General features: G+C 40.3%; 1 protein-coding gene, 1 long non-coding RNA gene and 3 gene segments (V, D, J or C); 1 reads left to right on the forward strand and 4 right to left on the reverse strand.

The window, feature by feature from the left end:
- LOC135261595 (Ig kappa chain V region Mem5-like) overlaps window positions 1–22,211 on the reverse strand; it is a 79,603-nt gene that overhangs the window by 43,328 nt on the left and 14,064 nt on the right.
- The window catches only part of LOC135261594 (Ig kappa chain V region Mem5-like), a 52,222-nt gene that overhangs the window by 27,936 nt on the left and 2,075 nt on the right, over window positions 1–22,211 (reverse strand). Inside the window, 1 exon segment of the V gene segment in view lies at window positions 1,942–1,977. Within this exon segment, the coding sequence occupies window positions 1,942–1,977 (36 nt within the window).
- On the forward strand, window positions 3,038–4,155 carry LOC135261610 (immunoglobulin kappa variable 1-16-like). The segment is given in 2 exon segments: window positions 3,038–3,632; window positions 3,834–4,155. Coding segments are annotated over 2 exon segments (360 nt in total).
- LOC135261617 (uncharacterized) lies at window positions 9,556–10,717 on the reverse strand. The gene is made up of 2 exons (XR_010331998.1): window positions 10,688–10,717; window positions 9,556–9,805 (listed from the first exon to the last, which is right to left on the reverse strand). It is a non-coding gene; the product is annotated as an uncharacterized LOC135261617 (long non-coding RNA).
- LOC135261598 (receptor-transporting protein 3-like) lies at window positions 10,959–12,626 on the reverse strand. Its single transcript, XM_064348080.1, has 3 exons — window positions 12,468–12,626; window positions 12,168–12,333; window positions 10,959–11,446 (listed from the first exon to the last, which is right to left on the reverse strand). The coding sequence occupies exons 1-3, from the start codon at window positions 12,475–12,477 to the stop codon at window positions 11,107–11,109; spliced, it is 516 nt and encodes a 171-aa protein (XP_064204150.1). The 5' UTR covers window positions 12,478–12,626; the 3' UTR covers window positions 10,959–11,106.

Genomic DNA, 22,211 nt, shown 5'->3' on the forward strand with positions numbered 1-22,211 from the left:
ATTGTGATTTCATCAGAGTGAGGGCTGGCCTCTTGGTGGAATCACTACAGATTTTGCACAAAAAAAACAGGATCACAAAAGTCTATTTTTATAATAACAGCCAGTAAAACAATATCTTTTCAAAGGATCTTTATTATTTCAATGATTTTTATCTAACAGCTATTGCCAAAATCACACAAACACAAATAAGAAGGCAGATATGCATATTTGTTGAGGACACAAGCAGAGCACATGTGAGACATTAGCAGTGACAGCTCAGGCTGGAGGAAGGATTCACACACAGGCCCAGCTCAGTGTGCAGCAGTAAGGAGCAGAGAGGCTGAGAGCAGAGCAGGGTAAACACAGTGTGATCAGAGTGTGTGAGCTGGGCCTGCACCCGCCCTACTCAGCACAGTCAGCTCTCCTCAGTGTCTGAGGGAGGGCAGCCTGGGAGCCCTTTGTGGCCTCACAGGTCAGTGACCCCGCCTTCATCCAGTCGTCCGCACTGAGAGTCAGGGAGCTGCTCCAGCTGTACAGGCCGTCCTTCCCCAGGACCCCGGCGCTCCCGGCCACGCCCGAGCTCCTACTGGTACCGTCCACTTTCCAGCGCAGAGTCCAGTCTGACGGGAAGCCCTTGTTGGCCAGACACACCAGTGTGGCCTTCCCCTGCTTCACCTCCACACTGGAGGGGGGCAGGACTGTGAGGGCGGGGACTGTGTCACCTGGGAGACAGGGCAGAGACAGTGAGGTCAGACAGTGGACACGCACCTCCCACCCCCCCACGTGTCAATCATTCTGTCCTTGCAATGAGACTGAGACGTGAAATGTCATACAGAAGTTATCACTTACAACTAATTTGGAATGTCTGAAAAGACTTTATTCGCATTTGCTTTATATTCTACAATATAAAGTACATTGACATTATTAAAGGTTCTGTCTGCATGCATTCCATTATTATCAGATCGTGATAAAATTCTTCATCACAACCAGAACTGCTTCTAGTGCAGTACTTTCAATTTACTCCACTTTTGCAGCTTGAACTGTCGATTATTTCAGTAGCCTACCATAGACACAATACAATACGCAGAACGTCTTTCAAAAGAATGGATACATACTGATATTCACGCTGAAAACATATAGAATGAACCACCAGTTTCCCGTTGTGTTCCTTCACGTATATGAACTGAACACGCACTCCGGCAGCAAGAAACAATTTTCATAAACTTTTACATCAAGTTATCAAAAGAATGACCCATTTGGTAAATATTTTCATTGCATTGGAAATTCCTCGCTTTAAAAAAAAAATCAAAAATATAAACATAATATACTGTAGACTAGAGAATGTTATGACATCAGAACATAAGAACATAAGTCTGTAATGTAACAACATTCGTAATATAATAATGCGATCGTAAATAAACATTAAAATAAAATCTGAATGAATAAAACGATCGGATTTCATAACCAACACAAACGACAAAGTGTATGAAGTAGGTTATGATCCAAATTCATTTTAAAGTGTGAAAAATAAATAACTCTGATTAAATCATTTAAATTTTTTACATTTAGTGTTAGGTGGACAACACTATTTTATTCTACATTACCGACTGATAAAGAGATTGTGCCATAAATTACATTCTCCTACAGAGTGATCCTGCCGACGGCAAGGGAGCCAATGCAATTTAATTTAGTTCACCTCGAGCGCAAAATAGAAAGTTATTGCAGGTCGGTCATCTAAACATCAATAGGCCTACGATAAAGACAAACCGCCTGAAGTCAAAATGGGCTAGAATAAAAAGTATTTGACATCATTTGACAATCTAACTAACATTTCTGTTTTTCATTCACGCATCTCCAGAATTACAATTTTGATTCACGACATCGAACGTCGGAAAATTACAGCATATTTAAAAAACAAGGCAAAAACATCGATAGTGAGGGATGTGCAAGAGAATTACTTACGTCCAACTGACAGTTTCGTGCCGCCACCGAAAGTGTACCACAGTGATACAGACTCATTCACGCGCCGTACAAAAACCTCTCACTCTAGAGACACAGCCGACCGTTGGCTTTTCCATTCTTTACGACTTCACGCAGCTTTTCAAATGTATCAACGATTCGCTTGTAAAAAAAAATGTTGCATGTACTTGGATTTGTATGTATCCGACGCAAATGTATAGTACTCTTTTGAGCTTTTCACATGCATATCTTTTATTTTATTTCTAGCTCAACGACTGATTCAGCCGGCAGAAAATAGAATGTGGAATGTAAAATGCAAACAACCCGCAGAAACGTAATGTAAAACGAATGTATTAAAACAGATAGAATCTTCTAATATTTCTGCGGAAAATGTTGAAAAGCCTTGTTTGTATAGCCACTTACTGCCGACTTCCAGTTTGGTCCCGCCACCGAAAGTCCACCACAGTGATTCAGTCTGATTAAATGGCTGCACAAAAACCTGCCTGTTGTGCACACTGTTGATCCGTCAGACATGTGTAGCCTTAGGAAGTCCCCTGCTGGAGAATCGTGGAACGACAATGAAGATGATGTTCGGAAAGCTTATCAACGCAAGTCGTTATGGTGTCCGAGTCATCAATATTAAATATGTTTCAAAATACATTCTGTGACAAATGCTCTTCGATTCAGGTGAAATGAAAAATGATGTGACGGTGACAGGTGTAGTAGCGCGAGATGAGCAGAGGAGCGCTGTTCACCTCCTCTTTGAAAAGCGTCATTGTTTCCTGCTATCGTCGAATCCCAGAGGAATTCAGTGCCATGGACAGCCATACAGGTATTCATTCATCCTTTTATAATTTGTACGTTTCTTAGTCTTACTCAGACCTCATTTTGAACACAACTTAAACAGAAAACATTCTTGATACAATGGCCACTTTAAGTTAATTTAGAGTTTTGTCTTGATCAGTGCCGTTTCTACCCCAGGGATAATAAGACTGACGTGAAAGTGGAAGTTTCAATCTTGTGTCACTGAGAGATCCCAGTCCGTTAAAGTAAACAATAAGACCTCTGTGTATTCCTTGACTCTGTGTGTGCTCAGCTGGGAGACACAGGCTTGGGTCAGCATCTGTGGGGACGATCACACAGCACTAGTGAAGCAGTCCCAGAGTGAAGTCCCCAGGATCTGGGCAGTGGACCTTTTATCTGGCGGTGGGGAGCCTCTATGTGCTGCAGCTGGAGCCGCTCCTGGAAGACAGGCTGCTCCCAGGTGTTGGATAGTTGCTGTAGCTCCATGGCCTTGACTGGGCTGATCCACTCTGGCCAGCGGCTGCTGTCCATGGTCCTGCACATACTGGGGATCAGGAGAGGTGACAGGAGAGAGAGAGAAAAGAAGCACAGCTGGGCGGGGCACTCGGTCCCTGCATCACAATGGGGTAAAACAGCAGTGAATAGTGCACGTGTCCCAGCCCTCTACAGACCAACTGCTGTTCACACATCAGAGCTCCTCTAACTGTGTGTGACAGGATTTGTATAGGGGAAGGGGCTTTGCATACCTGTCCTGCCTCACTGCTCCACACACTTTATGACCCCCTGTACAGATCAGTGACTGTCCAGTCCTTTCACAGACACTGACACAGGCAGCATTATGATGATGTCAAACTTTCTACTGCTGGTGATGCTGGGACTCCTGGTACAGGGTAAGAAAGATGGATCCATATTTTTACTTGATTTTAGTTATAGTTCACAGTTTCTTTTCTTACTTTTAAAGACATGAATGTTTTTACAAGAGTTGCGATTGTTATCTTGTCAAATTAAGCAGAATATTGTTTTGATTTCAAATATTAATCGGCATTTATCATTGTGCACTGACATCCATTTCCTTTTTTTTTTTTTTTCAGAATCAATGGCAGATATAATTCTGACTCAGTCTCCATCAGCTCACTCTGTTCAGCTGGGAGACACTGTCTCTATCAGCTGTACAACCAGTCAGAGTGTGAGCAACTACCTCTACTGGTACCAGCAGAAACCTGGTCAGGCTCCTAAACTTCTGATTTATCGTGCCACAAGTCGCCAATCTGGGATCCCTGATCGTTTCAGTGGGAGTGGATCTGGGACTCAGTTTACACTGAAAATCACTGGAGTCCAGGCTGAAGATGCAGGAGATTATTACTGTCAGCAGTACAACAGCTACCCACTCACACAGTGATACAGAGCCGTACAAAAACCTCCCTCAGTCAGACTGCACAGAGACTGCACTGCTGCAGCTGGGACCTTCTGCAGGTGCTGAGGGAGGGGGGAGGCACTGATCCGGGACAATGAGGGGCTTTGCTCAAAAATGCTGAGCTGTTTTGTGCAATAATTACTCTCATATTCTAATATCTAATACAATTTTTCTCAATGTCAATGTGAGCACATACAAAAACTTTTAATTGAAAGAATACACTTGAGACATAGGAATTTGTGAGAATAAATTTGTTTAATCTCTTCTGAAACATAAAAAGGAAGGGGGACCTTTTCACCACGTTGTAAACACAAGGAGAAGATGCACAGATTCAACAAAAGACTGAAATTGAGAATTGAAATTCAAATATGTTCACTGGGCCAGAGGTGGGACTCAACACGCACAAATGAAATATCTCGGATGTAAAGTTTGTACATATCTGAGGTTATTTCCAGGGGTAAATTATAATTATGGATCTAAATAAGGGTTTTTTTCACATTAGTCAATGTTACTTTAATATTGAGAAAGAGACCCTGATGCGTTCTTATACAATTATTTCCCTGAAGTTGCAGAAGATAATTAGATATTAATACCATATATCAAGTAGCTAAATTAGCTAAAGCCTACAGAGCACAGATTGGGAGGGTGGGGGTTGGTATTTTTCCTGGATGCACAGAAATTTTGCAATTCAGCAGTAAATCATGCATGTGTTCACCAACTTACCAGTATGACACCAAGGGTGGCCATTTTGTCCTGTGGTTGTTTATCCGCTTCTCTGCATCTTAAGCCAGATATAATTTCTGTTGATAAAGAACTCTGAGGGGGAGGAATGCTCTCACGCCCTGCAGCAGTGTTCCTCCTCCTCTTTCCCAAACTCCAAACTCAGATCCATTTTCCCCATTAACTCCACTTTCACCCTTGGTTCTTGAACAGCAATGACACACTTCTGGATATTACTCTCTTTCGTTTGCATGGATGTAGGAGTGAGAAAAAGCATTGTTCTTAAGTATTGTCATGATTTACAATAGGAGGAATTTTCATGCGTATTAAAGACTAATTTAAGTACAATTTCGGCCAAATTTGAATAAGTAATGCAGGACTGACCCTGTGCTCCCTTCCAAATTTTCAATAAATCTGTGTTGTTTGACTGTAGAGGACACCACTACGGGTTGCTGTTCTAAACATGGCACAAGCTGCCATTACAATGTATGACCACAGGGAGAAGACAGAGAGTGCTGTTTTGCTGCTGATATAAAAGCACTACAGTATAATGAGGGAGAGGAAACTACAGGGCCCTGTTTCATAAAGCAGGATTGCTGAGTTAGCTGGATAAGTGCACTGAGTAAAACCCAGAACCCTCCAACATATGGCACATGGTCTGAAGTAAAAAGAGCTGTTCGGGGGTTTACTCAAAACAATTATACAGCTAACTCAGTAACCCTGATTTGTGGAAACCCCCCAGGCTGGTACTACATTTAGACCTAACTGGTGCAATTTGAAGCAGCCCCACAATGGAGTAGTCTGTCTATATTAGCTGGACAGGGTCTTATACTCTCGCCCTGTACATGTAAGTGAGTGATCTGCAGTGGGGAAAAGAAGTGGTTGCTGGGAGATTGTGCATTATGGGAGATGCAGTTTCTCTGTGCTCTCACAAAGTGATGGAGGACGTTGATAAAATGAGCATGGAAGATGGAAGGCATGACTCAATAAATATGATTTCAGATTTTTTAAAAAGAAAGAAAAATAAACCAGCGATGAAACAATAATGCACGTTCCACTGCTACACTGGAGAACATAGCAGTAGAGCGTGAAGTAGAGATTTCCCTTCTACAGTTAGCACAGTATTCCCTCTGATAACACAAAGAATCTCATTCCAATCATCTGAAAACTACAGTACTAAAGATGAAGGAAGGACCAGCTCATAATGTCAAAAGGAAAATGCTCACTCTAACACAGTTTTAGTTCACAGTCTTTTCACAAGGATATACATCATTTGAATCATTTCCTGTGCATGCATGATTTCACTAAATTTCTTATTTCTGAAACTGAAATGTATATCAGAACAAACAACACAGAAATGAATGAAATACAAATTTAATGGAATATAAGTCAATATGCTGTCACCCGTGACCAATTATTTATCTATAAAAGTGCAATCTAATTTCAGAAATAATTCACTTAATGCACGCAATAAATATGTTGTCTGGATAAAATAGCATAGACAGTAAATGAATAAGTCCATGTACCTGACTGATGTCCTTGACTTTCTGAACACTTGTAATGAACCTGCAATCAGAGCATACAACATGTGAATATATTAAACACAAATTTAACATTCATACCTCATATTCAGCTAGTCTTTAACAGTCACATATCGATAAGTGGACGATACAGTCTCAGAAACAGTGACGTTGACATTTGATTGTTGACATTTGTACTGGGAAAAAAAGAAGTGAATAGCGCACCTGTCCCAGCCCTCTACAGACCCACTGCTGTTCACATATCAGAGCTCCTCTAACTGTGTGTGACAGGATTTGTATAGAGGAAGGGGCTTTGCATACCTGTCCTGCCTCACTACTCCCCACACTTTAAGACCCCCAGTACTGATCAGTGACTGTCCAGTCCTTACAGAGACACTGACACAGGCAGCATTATGATGATGTCAAACATTTTACTGCTGGTGATGCTGGGACTCCTTGTACAAAGTAAGCGACTGATCTCATTTAAATTGATCACTTTGAATTTTGATGATAATTTAGAAAACAAAATGTTTTGTTACTTTTCATAAAAATTTTCCATTTTCTTTCTGTTCATTATTTCCAGGAAAATTAGTAATGGAGGGAAATATTTATATTAAAATGTTCTTTTCCATTTTATTTTTCAGAAACAATGGCACAAGTTGTCCTAACTCAGGATCCAGCAGCTCGGTCTGTTCAGCTGGGAGACACTGTCTCTATCAGCTGTACAGCCAGTCAGAGTGTGGCCACTTGCTACAGTGCCAATGACTGTTTCAGCTGGTACCTGCAGAAACCTGGTCAGGCTCCTAAACTTCTGATTTATTATGCCATAACACGCCAGTCTGGGATTCCTGATCGTTTCAGTGGGAGTGGATCTGGCACTCAGTTCACACTGAAAATCACTGGAGTCCAGGCTGAAGATGCAGGAGATTATTACTGTCAGAGTTTTCACTACATCAACAGTAAAGATATATTCACACAGTGATACAGAGCCGTACAAAAACCTCCCTCAGTCAGACTGCACTGCTGCAGCTGGGACCGACTGCAGGTGCTGAGCGGGGGAGGCACTGTTCTAGAACACCAGTATTTACAACAGGGCAGTAGGGGGCGACAATGAGCTTCAGCCCTGAATGCACCCCTCTCTGTGCTGAAGAGGAGCTGTTCTGTGTCACACACAGAACCCATAGCAGAGCTACTGCTGAACCACACACACTACTGTATCTCAGCATCACAGGAAACACATCACAAGCAACAATGATCACCATATTGCTTTTGAGTTCTGCCAAATGCAGAGGATGTGTACATTCTCCCAGAGGGGGAATGAGTGGGGTGTCAAATGAATTGCCTCCAGAAATGTATTATGAGTATGTATTCAACACATACACAACAATTTATGTAACTGAAGGTGTTTATGTTCAGATGGGATTCAGCTGACATCTCAGCTGTCCTAGAAGGAACCTAAGTGTCAGTTATGCATAATTCTGTGAAATAATTGTTTTGATTGGCTTGATAGTCATGTTTCTAAAAATGGTGTAGTTGTGTCAAAAAACCAATGAATATATAAAATATATCCTTTCATCCATTTTTTTCTAAACGGTTATTACCTTGAAAAATTTAACTTTGCATAAAACAGCATGAATAGGCTTACATCACAAACTCACATATTAGTAAGCTATGGATCTATTTACATATAACAATTGCACATGCGTGTGTGATTGCAGTTGGACAATTGCATTCATTACTGAGAAAGAAGGTCTGTTCATTGAAATCAGGAAACATTCACAATACTACAGCATATCATTTTAATTCATTTGATATAACTGTAGTACAACAGAATTATTCTTTTGCTTGACTGATGTCTATGACTTTCTGAACTCATGTAAAGAACCTGTCATCAGAGCATACAACATGTGAAATTATTCAACACATATTTTACAATCATATCTCATGATCAGCCTGTCTTCACCTGTTATATATTTATTAATATCGTACAGTACAATGTCAGAAACAGTAATATTGACATTAAATGTTTAACTGGGTAAAAACAACAGTGAGTAGTGCACGTGTCCCAGCCCTCTATAGATCCACTGCTGTTCACACATCAGAGCCCCTCTAACTGTGTGTGACAGGATTTGTATAGAGGAAGGGGCTTTGCATACCTGTCCTGCCTCACTGCTCCACACACTTTAAGACCCCCAGTACTGATCAGTGACTGTCCAGTCCTTTCACAGACACTGACACAGGCAGCATTATGATGTCAAACTTTCTACTGCTGGTGATGCTGGGACTCCTTGTACAGGGTAAAAAAGATGGATCCATATTTTTACTTGATTTTAGTTATAGTTCACAGTTTCTTTTCTTACTTTTAAAGACATGAATGTTTCGATTGTTATCTTGTTATCTTGTCAAATTAAGCAGAATATTGTTTTGATTTCAAATATTAATCGCCATTTATCATTGTGCATTGACATCCATTTCCATGCTTTTTTTTTCAGAATCAATGGCAGATATAATTCTGACTCAGGATCCAGCAGCTCAGGGTCTTCAGCTGGGAGAGACTGTCTCTATCAGCTGTACAGCCAGTCAGAGTGTGGGCAGCTCGCTCAGCTGGTACCTGCAGAAACCTGGCCAGGCTCCTAAACTTCTGATTTATGCTGCCACAACACGCCAGTCTGGGATTCCTGATTGTTTCAGTGGGAGTGGATCTGGGACTCAGTTTTCACTGAAAATCACTGGAGTCCAGGCTGAAGATGCAGGAGATTATTACTGTCAGCAGTACAGCAGCTACCCGCTCACACAGTGATACAGAGCCGTACAAAAACCTCCCTCAGTCAGACTGCACAGAGACTGCACTGCTGCAGCTGGGACCTGCTGCAGGTGCTGAGGGGGGAGGCACTGACCCAGGACACTGAGGGGCTCTGAAACACCAAACTTCCGTAATACATTTTTTGTTTGTTATTTGACAAGAAAGTACTTAATGTCCATGAGTATTCTCAGCAAGCTAGTAACACTGTGTATTTATCCAGTCATTTTACATGGAAAATAATATGAGAAAGTTTTGTATTAACAGCGACATAAGAAAGATAACTTGAATTTTTTTTTAAGTCCTTGGAAATATTGCGTAAAGCATTGTTTCTCACAAATGACAAACATTTCTCAAAATAAGACAAAAGTATTTTATTAAAAACAGTTATCTCAACAAATAAACAATTCTGGCATAATTTTTATGAGCCTGAAGCATTTAAACAATAGTTTAGATCATTGCTATTTTATATCATTAAAAAATATAAAAAAACACACTATAACGTGTTTCTGCGTATACACAATATCACTCCAAAGAGTTGTGAGATGCACATGAGATTTTATTAATCACCCCTGCAAACAACTCCTAGCCCTCAGGCCATCTCTCTCTCTCTCTCTCTCTCTCTCTCTCTCTCTATCTATCAAATTCAAATTCAAATTCAAAATGCTTTATTGGCATGAAATACACTTGTACTTATTGCCAAAGCGTACACATAGAAACAGGAACAGGAAACATGAAATACGAACAACATTGTGGAAACGACAACAATGCAATACATTGGCTATACAATAATAACAATAATAAAATCATAACAATAATAATAACAATAATAATAATAATGTAAAAAAAAAAATCAAAAAATTAAAAAAAAAAGATAGAAATGAATAAATAATTAAAATAAATATATTTGTGGTGGTCAACCAGTGTCCCTCAGGTTATGGCAGGCCGAGATGTACTTTGCTGCTAGTGGAGCCGTTGGCCTTTCTCCTAGCAGGATTTGCATTTTTTCCTCATTTGTTTGGGAAAGGAAGTCTTTTATAATTAGAGAAAATTTGTTGAAATAATGTGTCCTAATTTCTGAATATTTTTCACAATGTAGGAGAAAGTGCATCTCTGTTTCCACCTCTCCTGTCTTACAGTGACCACATATACGTTGTTCTTTTGGTAACCATGTATTCCGGTGTCTGCCTTTTTCAATTGCAAGTGCGTGGTCACTGAGCCTGTACTTGGTCAGGATCTGCCTCTGCTTTGTATCTCTGACAGAGAAGAGATATTCAGCCAATTTGTAGTCTCTTTTTATCTATCTCTCTCTCTCTCTCTCTCTCTCATGTGAGTCTCCTCTCAGAGACTGCGATGGCACTGCAGGCAGATTAAGGTTAACACTGATTATCTAATTTCCTCCCCCCTTATCTCTGCCCAGAGCCATAACCATACCGCCCTGCTACACCTCCACACACACATATATATATGTATATATATATGGTTCCAAACATATTATTAGACAAAATATTTTCTTCCATATTACGTCGGTTAACCCTCCTGTTCTGTTCATTTTTTAGGTACAGCAAAAATGTTCCCGGGTCAATCCCCATACAGGGGGGGTTTGCAAATACATGAAATGAACCATTTTTATTTAAAATGTTGATTACACTAATTAAGGCTAGTAGAAGAAGTTTCATACTGAAAAAATAATTTTAAGTATTTTTCCTAGATTTTCAAACTTTAAAAAGGGTCAATTTGACCCGCAACATAACAGGAGGGTTAAATATATATTGCATAATGTGCATTTTTTCTGTCATTGTGAAAAATTATTTGTCTCACGTAAGCAGTTGAGCACCTCATGTTGCCTGCTGGGGCTCCTGAGGTAATCATGTTTCCTTTCCCAGTTCCTAGACTAGGCTCTGTGGAAACTAGTCTTCCACACAGCAGATCCCCTGACTACAGGCCTCACACAGCGAACTCTCATGCGGCTTCGTCCGCACTTTATCAGGGGAGCAGGAATCGCTGTTGTCCTCTTCCTCTTCACCGTAGCAGTTCTTCTTGATCTTGCCAATCAGCTTGAGCAGGACCTTCTCTACTTCCTCCATGGAGAACCCTGGGAGCTGAAAGTTCCCACTGCAGCCCCGGCACGCCTGTCTGAAGGGTCGCATGATCACCGTCCCCCGGGCTGCCTCGCTGCGCAGGCGGTAGTGGAAGAGAAGAGTAACCCGGGCCGATGACCAATCTTTGGAACAGTTACCACACCTAAATCTGAGATAAGAGGCCAAGAAGACGATTGTTCAGTCTTTGTATTTTGTTGTTTCCATTAATCTACTGAAAACATACAAAACATACATACACCACATGGTGGCAGTGCCCCATCATTGATTTGCTGACAAAAGTAACAGCGCAATATTTGTGACTGACCAAAAATGGCTTTTTTTGGAGGTAACAACGAGCAAAAATATAATGAACTCAACAATTAGATTCATTAGGCTATTGAATACAGATGATATTGAACTCAACAATTAGATTCATTCGGCTATTGAATACAGATGACTATGAGCTTGGGATGTGCAGCATGGCACCATTCAGACTGAGTATTCAGCCTTAGTCTTGTAATAATCAATCAAGCCAGGAAAGAATAAAAACCAGAAACTTCTCTAGAAGCATTTCTGGCAGTCTACCCCTGATTAAGGACTAAGGAAATACACCACCAATGCAGGAGTCAGGGGGGACACATACAATGTCTAACATAGAAATGTCTGAACTGCCACAAAATTAAGGTAAAGTCAGCAAAAGACTAGACTTTCAATATATGAATACATAGAATATTTTTAATAAGATCCCACTCACTTATAGGGACGTCATTTATATATTTATTTTATTGTTTGTTTTTTGCCTGCTTGTTTATACATACAACGAAGATGGTTAGTGACAGTCGCAGTTTGTAGAATATTGTTTTCTCACGAAAAGACAGCTGAATACGTACTTTCCGTAGGCACAGTGGCAGTAGATCTTCCATCCCCTCCTCCTCTCCTCTTTAGAGAGATTCTCTTGTAGGCTGTAGTTGAACTGAAAAACCCAGCTGTCATTGTATTCTAATTCTTCTTCCAACATTTCGTCGAAAGTATCACGCCACAGCGTGGGAGTCCATTCTGGGAAATTAGTACATATTTAGACATAACAATGTAAGTCACTTTATTCTCTTTACTGGATCTATAGGCGGTACATCTACAATTTCGCACAATATTCGTCAAGCTAACTGAAGAATTGCTATCAACATACGCACCTGTGTTCATTCTGTACCTCTTCTGTTCGTAAGATGTAAGCTTTCGAAACTGCTGAAATTTCCAGGATGTAGTCTACTTTTCCAGCCCGAGCACTTTTATAGGCTTCGCTGCACAGCTCATGTTGTTGTCCGTCCCTCTTATCACGTGTGGAATTTGGAAAACGAAACTTAAGTCCTCTATTTTGTTTCGCCGCTGTTGTAAAAACAACTTTCGATTTGCAAATTTGAGTCAGCATGTGGCCAGCAGACAAGTTTCCATGATTCGTAAACACCGTGCGCAGGTTTAATACTCCACTGTATTTATAATAATGCATTTATTTTTATTTCAACAGCAAGGCAACACACGTCAAAACACGTAGGCTACTCTACGCGGCGTTTGCTTTGTAGCTTTGTTTTGTTGATATGGCGCGTCCAGTGTGGCCTAAAATATTTATTTTACTAGTTATATATCTTTACGACATTTTCCCTGATTTTACCATTGTGGGATGAACTAATCAGTTTCATTCCCTTGCATCCCTTACATACATAATAACAATACATTGTTACACGTACTATAGTTTTAATACAGTGGACTAATGTAAATAAATCTTTAGTATACAGCAGCTTACGCATTCTGATTTCAATTGAGGTATGAACTTGTTAGGAAACCTCTGCCACTATCATGTTTGGGATCCACTACAGTTTCATGCATATGTATTGGGACAGTTGTGTTGCAGTTGTTTCCCTCTGTAGTAATCAAATTTGTATTTCAAAGCAAACGACCATGGTGCTAAATTCAGTATGTGCATTGATTTCATATGTTTTTAACTAATATTGATCTATATTACAACAATGCCATTCAAATACTCTTTTTCTAAGTCAGCATAAGCATTAGGACAAATGGCTTCTTTCTAAACTTGCTTGATAGCAATGAAACCAAATACTGGAGGACTTAGGAGTCACCAGCATTCAGGCCATCCATGGAAGAAATGAGAAAGTGGTGAAAAAGTTGTGGGGGAAAAAAAGCAAAATCCTCAAATAATTGCTGGTGATCTCTATACATTAGGAGTGAAAGTATCACAGGACACAGTGTGAAAAAACATAGAGGCAAATTACAAAGGCTACACTTCTAGGTGTAAACCTCTCATCAGCAACAAGGACAGAAAGGAGAGATTGGAATTTGCAACAAAAAAGCCTGATTAGTAGATGAGACAAACATAAACCTTGACCAGAGAGATGGAAAGGTGAAAGTGTGGAGAAAGAGCAGAATTGCTCTGGACCCTCATACTACTTCTTCTGTTAAGCATGGTGGAGGCAGTGTGATGGCTTGGGCCTGTATGGCTGCTTCTGACGTTTTATGTTGCCTTCAATATTCTGATATTCCCGATTCACCTAATGGGAGCTCCAATGTTTTGTTCTCAACACGCGCAGTACAGACTTACTCCAGGGACTTCACAAGCTTAAGCAAGCTGAAGGCGTGCTTTCCTGTCTAGTTAAATACTGTATGCACGTCTATGGCATAAATACATGGGAAGGCTTTTTATTCAAATATATCATGGAGTTTGCAGAGATCAATTTGTTTTAGTTATTTCATTTAATTTTTAATAGTTGCATGTCTTTAATTGAATGGCCATTTTGTAGGATTTTGCAATCCTATAATTCGAAATTCCATCAGTAAAAATGCACGGAATCCATTGCAAAAATACCTGGGAAGGTCGTCTTCAAGAATATACTGGATTTAGCAGAAAACAGTTTGATTTCATCACTTTATTGAATTTTTAAAAGTGGCATATTTGAATCGCTATTTTGGGGTATTTTGCCTTCCGAAATTTCCAAAATCCTATGATAAAAATTCACAAACATTTTTTGCCAAAATACGTGGGAAGAAGGACGACTTCTAGAATCTAGTTGAGTTTTCTGAAAACAATTAGATTTTATTATTTTATGGAATTTAAAAAAGTATGCATTTAACTTAACTACTCTTTTGGGGTATTGCATACTCCATTTTGGAGTATTTATTTAATTTTATTTTATTAATAATAAAAATGCAGGGTTAGTCTAGGTTTAGCTAAGTTTGCACTCATTCATGCTGGAAAGTGGGAACATGTATGTGTGCCATTTCTCAGGTAGCTGTTCATATATTGCGATGACTGCTATGCCATCTCCCCTAGTTATGCCTTGGTGGGGCGGCATTCCACATACCTATGAAACAGCAAGAGATTGATATCTAAATAAGGCCAGTCGCCTTACTAATTCAGAACACGTTTTGTGTAATTTCAACTCAGTCTGTGTTAAGAAGTCTCACCTTCTAACACATAAATTGTATATCCTATTTGTAACGAAAAATACTAACACAAAAGCTGTGTGTTGGATATTAACAGATCTTTTTTGAGAGTGGCAAGAGAGAAAAGCAAGCACATCTGGGCGGGGCATGAAGTCCTTGCATCACAACAGCTAAAATTAGCGATGAATAGTCAACATGTCCCAGCCCTCTACAGACCCATTGCTGTTCACACATCAGAGCTCCTCTAACTGTGTGTGACAGGATTTGTATAGTGGAAGGGGCTTTGCATACCTGTCCTGCCTCACTACTCCCCACACTTTAAGACCCCCAGTACTGATCAGTGACTGTCCAGTCCTTACAGAGACACTGACACAGGCAGCATTATGATGAGGTCAAACTTTCTACTGCTGGTGATGCTGAGACTCCTTGTACAAGGTGAGAAAGACAAATCTATTTTAAATTGGGATTTTGGTTATAGTTCAACTTTTTCTTTTATACTTCTCACAACACTACTACTTTTGCAAAAAAAATTGCCCTTATTTTATTATCTAATTAACCAGAGTATTGCATGTTGTTTGTCAATATTAATGTAATTTTCATCCATATTCATAATTTGTTTTTCAGAATCAATAGCAGATATATTTCTGACTCAGGATCCGTCAGCTCGGTCTGTTCAGCTGGGAAACACTGTCTCAATCAGCTGTACAGTCAGTCAGAGCGTTTACACTGACTCCAATGGCGAGTTCCTCCACTGGTACCTGCAGAAACCTGGCCAGGCTCCTAAACCTCTGATTTACATTTCCACAAAACGCCAGTCTGGGATTCCTGATCGATTCAGTGGGAGTGGATCTGGGACTCAGTTTACACTGAAAATCACTGGAGTCCAGGCTGAAGATGCAGGAGATTATTACTGTCAGAGTCTCCACAGTGGCAATGTGTTCACACAGTGATACAGAGCCGTACAAAAACCTCCCTCAGTCAGACTGCACAGAGACTGCACTGCTGCAGCTGGGACCTACTGCAGGTGCTGAAGGGGGAGCCACTGGGCTATGACCCCGAGGGGCTCTGCTCAAATTCTGAGCTGTTTTGTGCAATAATAACTTTCTTATTCTAATATTTAATACCATTTCTTTAAATGTTAATGTGAGCACATCCAATATTTTCCTATTAAGACCCATTTAAATTTTATCAGCATAAACCTTTCATTGAAGGAATACACTTGAGAAACTTACACTTACACACCTGAGGTATCAGTACGTTGTAAACACAAGGAAAAGATAAACAGATTTAACTAATGACTGGAGTGGTGAATTACGTTTACTGGACCAGAGGTGGGACTCAACACATACAAGTGAAATATCTTGAATGTAATGTTTTAGTTTTTTTTTACATATTTGAGGAATTTTTCAGGGGTAAATTATAATTTAGAATCTAAACAGATTTTTTGGACATTGGTCAATGTTCCCTTAATTTCGATGATGAGACCCAGAAAAATTCTAGGATAATTCATGTCCTGTAGTTGCACAGCATCTTTGGAAATTAATACCGAATACCAATGAGCTACCGGCTACAGGGCATTCAGTGATGAGAGTGGCTCTCACATCCCCCAGCAGTGTTCCTCCTGCTCTTTCCCAAACTCCAAATTCAGCTCCATCTTCTGCACTGTCTTCACTTTCACCCTCGGTTGTGAAAAAACTGATACATCATAGGAAATCTCGAACATTCATTTGCATGGATGTAGGTGTGATCAAAAGCATTGTTTTTAAGTATCGCAATGATTTGCAATAGGAGGAATTTTCATGCTTACTGAAGACTAATTTAAGTTTAATTTTGGCCAAATATGAATAAGTAATTTTGGACTAACCCTGTGCTCCCTTCTAACTTTTCAAATAATCAGCATTCTATGGCTGTAGGTGACACCACTTTGGGTTGAGCTTCTGTGCATGGCACAAGCTGCCATTACAATGTGTGACCACAGGGTAGAGACAGAGAGTGCTGTTTTTCTCCTGATATAAAAGCACTGCAGTATAATGAGGGAAACTACAAGGCACTGTTTCATAAAGCAGGATTACTGAGTTTGCCGGGTAAGTGCACTGAGTAAAACCCGGAACCTTCCAAAACATGGCACATGGACTGAAATAAAAAGAGCTGTTCCGGGGTTTACTCAGGACGGCTATTCAGTAATCCTGCTTTCTGAAAACCCCCGCAGGCTGGTATAACGTAGACCTAACCGGTGCAGTTTGAAGCAGCCCCACAATGGAGTAGTCTGTCTATATATGCTGAACAGGATGTACAGTGCCCCCCCTACATGTAACAGAGTGATCTGCAAAGGGGGAAAATAAGTGGTTGCTGAAAGAATGTGCATTATGGGAGATGTAGTTTTTCTGTGTTATCACAAAGTGATGGAGGATGTTGATAAAATGAGCATGGAAGATGGAAGGCATGACTCAATAAATATGATTTCAGATTTTTTTAAAAGAAAGAAAAATAAATCATTGATGGAACAATAATGCACGTTCCACTGCTGCACTGGAGAACATAGCAGTAGAGAGTGAAGTAGAGATTTCCCTTCTACAGTTAGCATAGTATTCCCTCTGATAACACAAAGAATCTCTTTATAATCATCTGAAAACTACAGTGCTATATGAAGGAAGGACCAGGTCATAATGACAAAAGGAAATGCTCACTCTAACACAGTTTTAGTTCACATTCTTTTCACAAGGATATACATCATTTGAATCATTTCCTGTGCATGCATGATTTCACTAAATTTCTTATTTCTGAAACTGAAATGTATATCAGAACAAAAAACACAGAAATGAATGAAATACAAATTTAATGGAATATAAGTCAATATGCTGTCACCCGTGACCAATTATTTATCTATAAAAGTGCAATCTAATTTCAGAAATAATTCACTTAATGCACGCAATAAATATGTTGTCTGGATAAAATAGCATAGATTGTAAATGAATAATTCCCTGTACCTTACTGATGTCCTTGACTTTCTGAACACTTGTAATGAACCTGTCATCAGAGCATACAACATGTGAATATATTAAACACACATTTAACATTCATACCTCATATTCAGCTAGTCTTTAACAGTCACATATCGATAAGTGGACGATACAGTCTCAGAAACAGTGACGTTGACATTTGATTGTTGACATTTGTACTGGGAAAAAAAGAAGTGAATAGCGCACCTGTCCCAGCCCTCTACAGACCCACTGCTGTTCACATATCAGAGCTCCTCTAACTGTGTGTGACAGGATTTGTATAGAGGAAGGGGCTTTGCATACCTGTCCTGCCTCACTGCTCCATACACTTTAAGACCCCCAGTACTGATCAGTGACTGACCAGTCCTTTCACAGACACTGACACAGGCAGCATTATGATGATGTCAAACATTTTACTGCTGGTGATGCTGGGACTCTTTGCTCAGGGTGAGATTGACGGATCCATTTTAACTTTTGGTCATGCTATATTTTCTTTCTCATTGTTTGACAAAGCATCTGTGTTCACTGCATTTGTCATTAATGTCCAGTTTACCAGAATATTTCCCTGTGTTTGAGAATTGCTATGACAACCATTTCCATGTTTTGTTTTTCAGAATCAGTGGCAGATGTAGTTCTGACCCAGTCTCAATCAGCTCAGTCTGTTCAGCTGGGAAACACTGTCTCTATCAGCTGTACAGCCAGTCAGAGCGTTTACACTAACTCCAATGGCGAGTTCCTCCACTGGTACCTGCAGAAACTTGGTCAGGCTACTAAACTTCTGATTTATCTTTCCTCAAAACAGCAGTCTGGTGTTCCTGATCGCTTCAGTGGGAGTGGATCTGGGACTCAGTTTACACTGAAAATTACTGGAGTCCAGGCTGAAGATGAAGGAGATTATTACTGTCTGAGTTTCCACTACATCAACAGTAAAGATATATTCACACAGTGATACAGAGCTGTACAAAAACCTCCCTCAGTCAGACTGCACAGAGACTGCACTGCTGCAGCTGGGACTTACTGCAGGTGCTGAGTTGGGAGTCACTGATCTGGAACACTGAGCTACAGTGGATATTATGAAATGTTTTATACTCTCAGATCAAATGATTACCATATATTTTCATTTCAGTGTATCCAAACTTTTAATTAGGAATGTAATGTGGGAGAATTTCCAATGACTTTGCTTCATAATCTCTCCCTGGGCAGTTGACATTTGTTGTTCTGAAGCAGTACACTGACATAATATATCACAATTCTAAATGAATTCATTCTGAAAAGGTTTCATGCAAGATACCACAGCATGTATCAGCAGTGCACAGCAGACAGTCCAGCACAGTGGAGTCACTCAGGCCAGAGCTCTCCCAGCACACATCACACAGGCTGCTGTTACACAGCCTGACCAATCAGAGAGCTCCACTGCTGCTTCTGATCTGATCGTGTAACACCATAATAAAAGAGCACAAACTACAGTCTGATAGGCAATGCTGACCAATCCTGGGGCCTCCAGTTGTGTAGTCCATACAGTGCTTTCTACATGCTCATTGTGAGCCGCGACATTGGCGGTTCGAGTCCAACCGCAGTCACATGTCTCTCCCTCTCTCTCTCCTCCTAGTTCTTCCTGTCTCTCTACACTATCCTGTCTAATAAAGGTGAAAAAGCCCCAGCCCAAAAAAAATAAAAATAAATAAATGCTGACCAATCCTGTGAGCACCAGTGCGGAAGCGAACATTATTATCTGTATGGTCACCTTAGGAGGGAGGGATTCATTCAGCTCAGTTGTCCCTTTCTCACTGAGGACAAAGTGATTCCTCTGGTTGACTGTTTGCGTGCAGTCTGCCTGTACCAGCTGCACAATGTGAGCTCCCAGATTCAGTGGCTGTGCTGCTCAGCTGGCTGAGAGCAAAATGAAAATTAGAGGCTGCTGGCAGCACATGGGGAAGAACAGGATTTTCTGCGCTCTCCAGATTTCATGGAGGAATTATTGTTTGGGACAAAAATTATCATAAATCTTTATTTAAAATGTAGAATACGTATTTCAAGGTTAGTGCTGTTGTTTGAATATTGAAAAAGAAAGAATCTTCATTGCTTGTTGTAAAAATACAACTGCACTAAATACTGAGAAATAAGGTCTTTTGCGTGAAAACAGGGAACATTGACAATTTACAGTATTTCACTTTTCATTAGTTATAAATGGATATACTGTAAATGAATAATTCCCTGTACCTGATGGATGTTATTCACTTTCCGAACTCTTGTAATGAACCTGCCATCAAAGCATACAGAGCAATGTCAGAAACAATAATATCGACATTTCAGTGTTTGACTGTGTAAAAACAACAGTGAGTAAGGCATGTGTCCCAGCTTTCTGTAGACCCACTGCTGTTCACACATCAGAGCTCCTCTAACTGTGTGTGACAGGATTTGTATAGAGGAAGGGGCTTTGCATACCTGTCCTGCCTCACTGCTCCACACACTTTAAGACCCCCAGTACTGATCAGTGACTGTCCAGTCCTTTTACAGACACTGACACAGGCAGCATTATGATGATGTCGGTCTTTTTACTGCTGGTGATGCTGGGACTCTTAGCTCAGGGTGAGAAAATCTCATTTTATTGAATTTGATCACTTGGGGTTTTCGTCATATTTTAGAAAATGTTTGGTAATTTTTCACAAAATCTTTTGCTGTTTTATATTCAAGTTCACAATTATATAAACACTTTGCTGAAATATTTATGTTCAAACTAACGTTTATTCTTTTTCAGAATCGATGGCAGATATAGTTCTGACTCAGGATCCAGCAGCTCAGTCTGTTCAGCTGGGAGACACTGTCTCTATCAGCTGTACAGCCAGTCAGAGTGTTTACAGCAACAACCATCTCAGCTGGTACCAGCAGAAACCTGGTCAGGCTCCTAAGCTTCTGATTAATTATGCCACAAGTCGCCAGTCTGGGATTCCTGATCGTTTCAGTGGGAGTGGATCTGGGACTCAGTTCACACTGAAAATCACTGGAGTCCAGGCTGAAGATGCAGGAGATTATTACTGTCAGAGTGACCACTACATCAACAGTAAAAGTATATTCACACAGTGATACAGAGCCGTACAAAAACCTCCCTCAGTCAGACTGCACAGAGACTGCACTGCTGCAGCTGGGACCTACTGCAGGTGCTGAGGGGGGAGGCATTGATCTGTGACAATGAAGGGCTCTGCTCAAATTCTGAGCTGTTTTGTGCATTAATAACGCTCATTTTTTAATATAAAGATAATACAATTTCTCCAAATGTGAGCACATCCAAAACCTTCCTTTTAAGATCCGTTTTAATTATATTAGCATAAACCTTTCACTGAATGAATACACTTGAGATACTGGCACTTACACACTTGAGATATCAGCACTTTGTAAACACAAGGAAAAGATGCATCGATTTAACAAAAGACTGGAGTGGTGAATTGCAATTCAATTACGTTTACTGGACCAAAGGTGGGACTCAACACACACAAGTGAAATTTCTTGAATGTAAAGTTTGTACGTATTTGAGGTTTTTCCAGGGGTAAATTATAATTAAGGATCGAAAAAGATTTTTTGGACATTGGTCAATATTCCCTTAATTCCGATGATGAGACTCAGAAACATTCTAGGATAATTCATGTCCTGTAGTTGCACAGCATCTTTGGAAATTAATACCGAATACCAATGAGCTACCGGCTACAGGGCATTCAGTGATGAGAGTGGCTCTCACACCCCCCAGCAGTGTTCCTCCTGCTCTTTCCCAAACTCCAAACTCAGCTCCATCTTCAGCACTGTCTTCACTTTCACCCTCGGTTGTGAAAAACTGATACATCATAGGACATAGGAAATCTCGCTCATTCATTTGCATGGATGTTGGTGTGAGCAAAAGCATTGTTCAAAAGTATCGTCATGATTTACAATAGGTGGAATTTTCATGTTTACTGAAGACTCATTTAAGTATAATTTTTGCCAAATATAATAATAAGTATTATGAATAAGTAATGCAGGATTGACCCTGTGCTCCCTTCCAAATTTTCAAGTAATCAGCATTCTATGGCTGTTGAGGACACCACTATGAGTTGAGCTTCTATGCATGGCACAAGCTGCCATTACACTGCGTGACCACAGGGAGGAAACAGAGAGTGCTGTTTTACTCCTGATGTAAAAGAACTACAGTATAATGAGTGAGAGGAAACTACAGGACCCTGTTTCATAAAGCAGGATTACTGAGTTAGCTGGATAAGTGCACTGAGTAAAACCCAGAACCATCCAAAATATGGCACATGGTCTGAAGTAAAAAGAGCTGTTCCGGGTTTTACTCAGCACAGTTACCCAGCGAACTCAGTAACCCTGCTTTGTGAAAACCCCCGCAGGCTGGTATTACATTTAGACCTAACCGGTGCAGTCTAAAGCAGCCACACAATACAGTAGTCTGTCTATATTAGCTGAATAGGATGTACTCTCCCCTGTACATGTAAG

This window comes from Anguilla rostrata, chromosome 8 (genome assembly GCF_018555375.3).
Source record: "Anguilla rostrata isolate EN2019 chromosome 8, ASM1855537v3, whole genome shotgun sequence".
Lineage (NCBI taxonomy): Eukaryota > Metazoa > Chordata > Actinopteri > Anguilliformes > Anguillidae > Anguilla > Anguilla rostrata.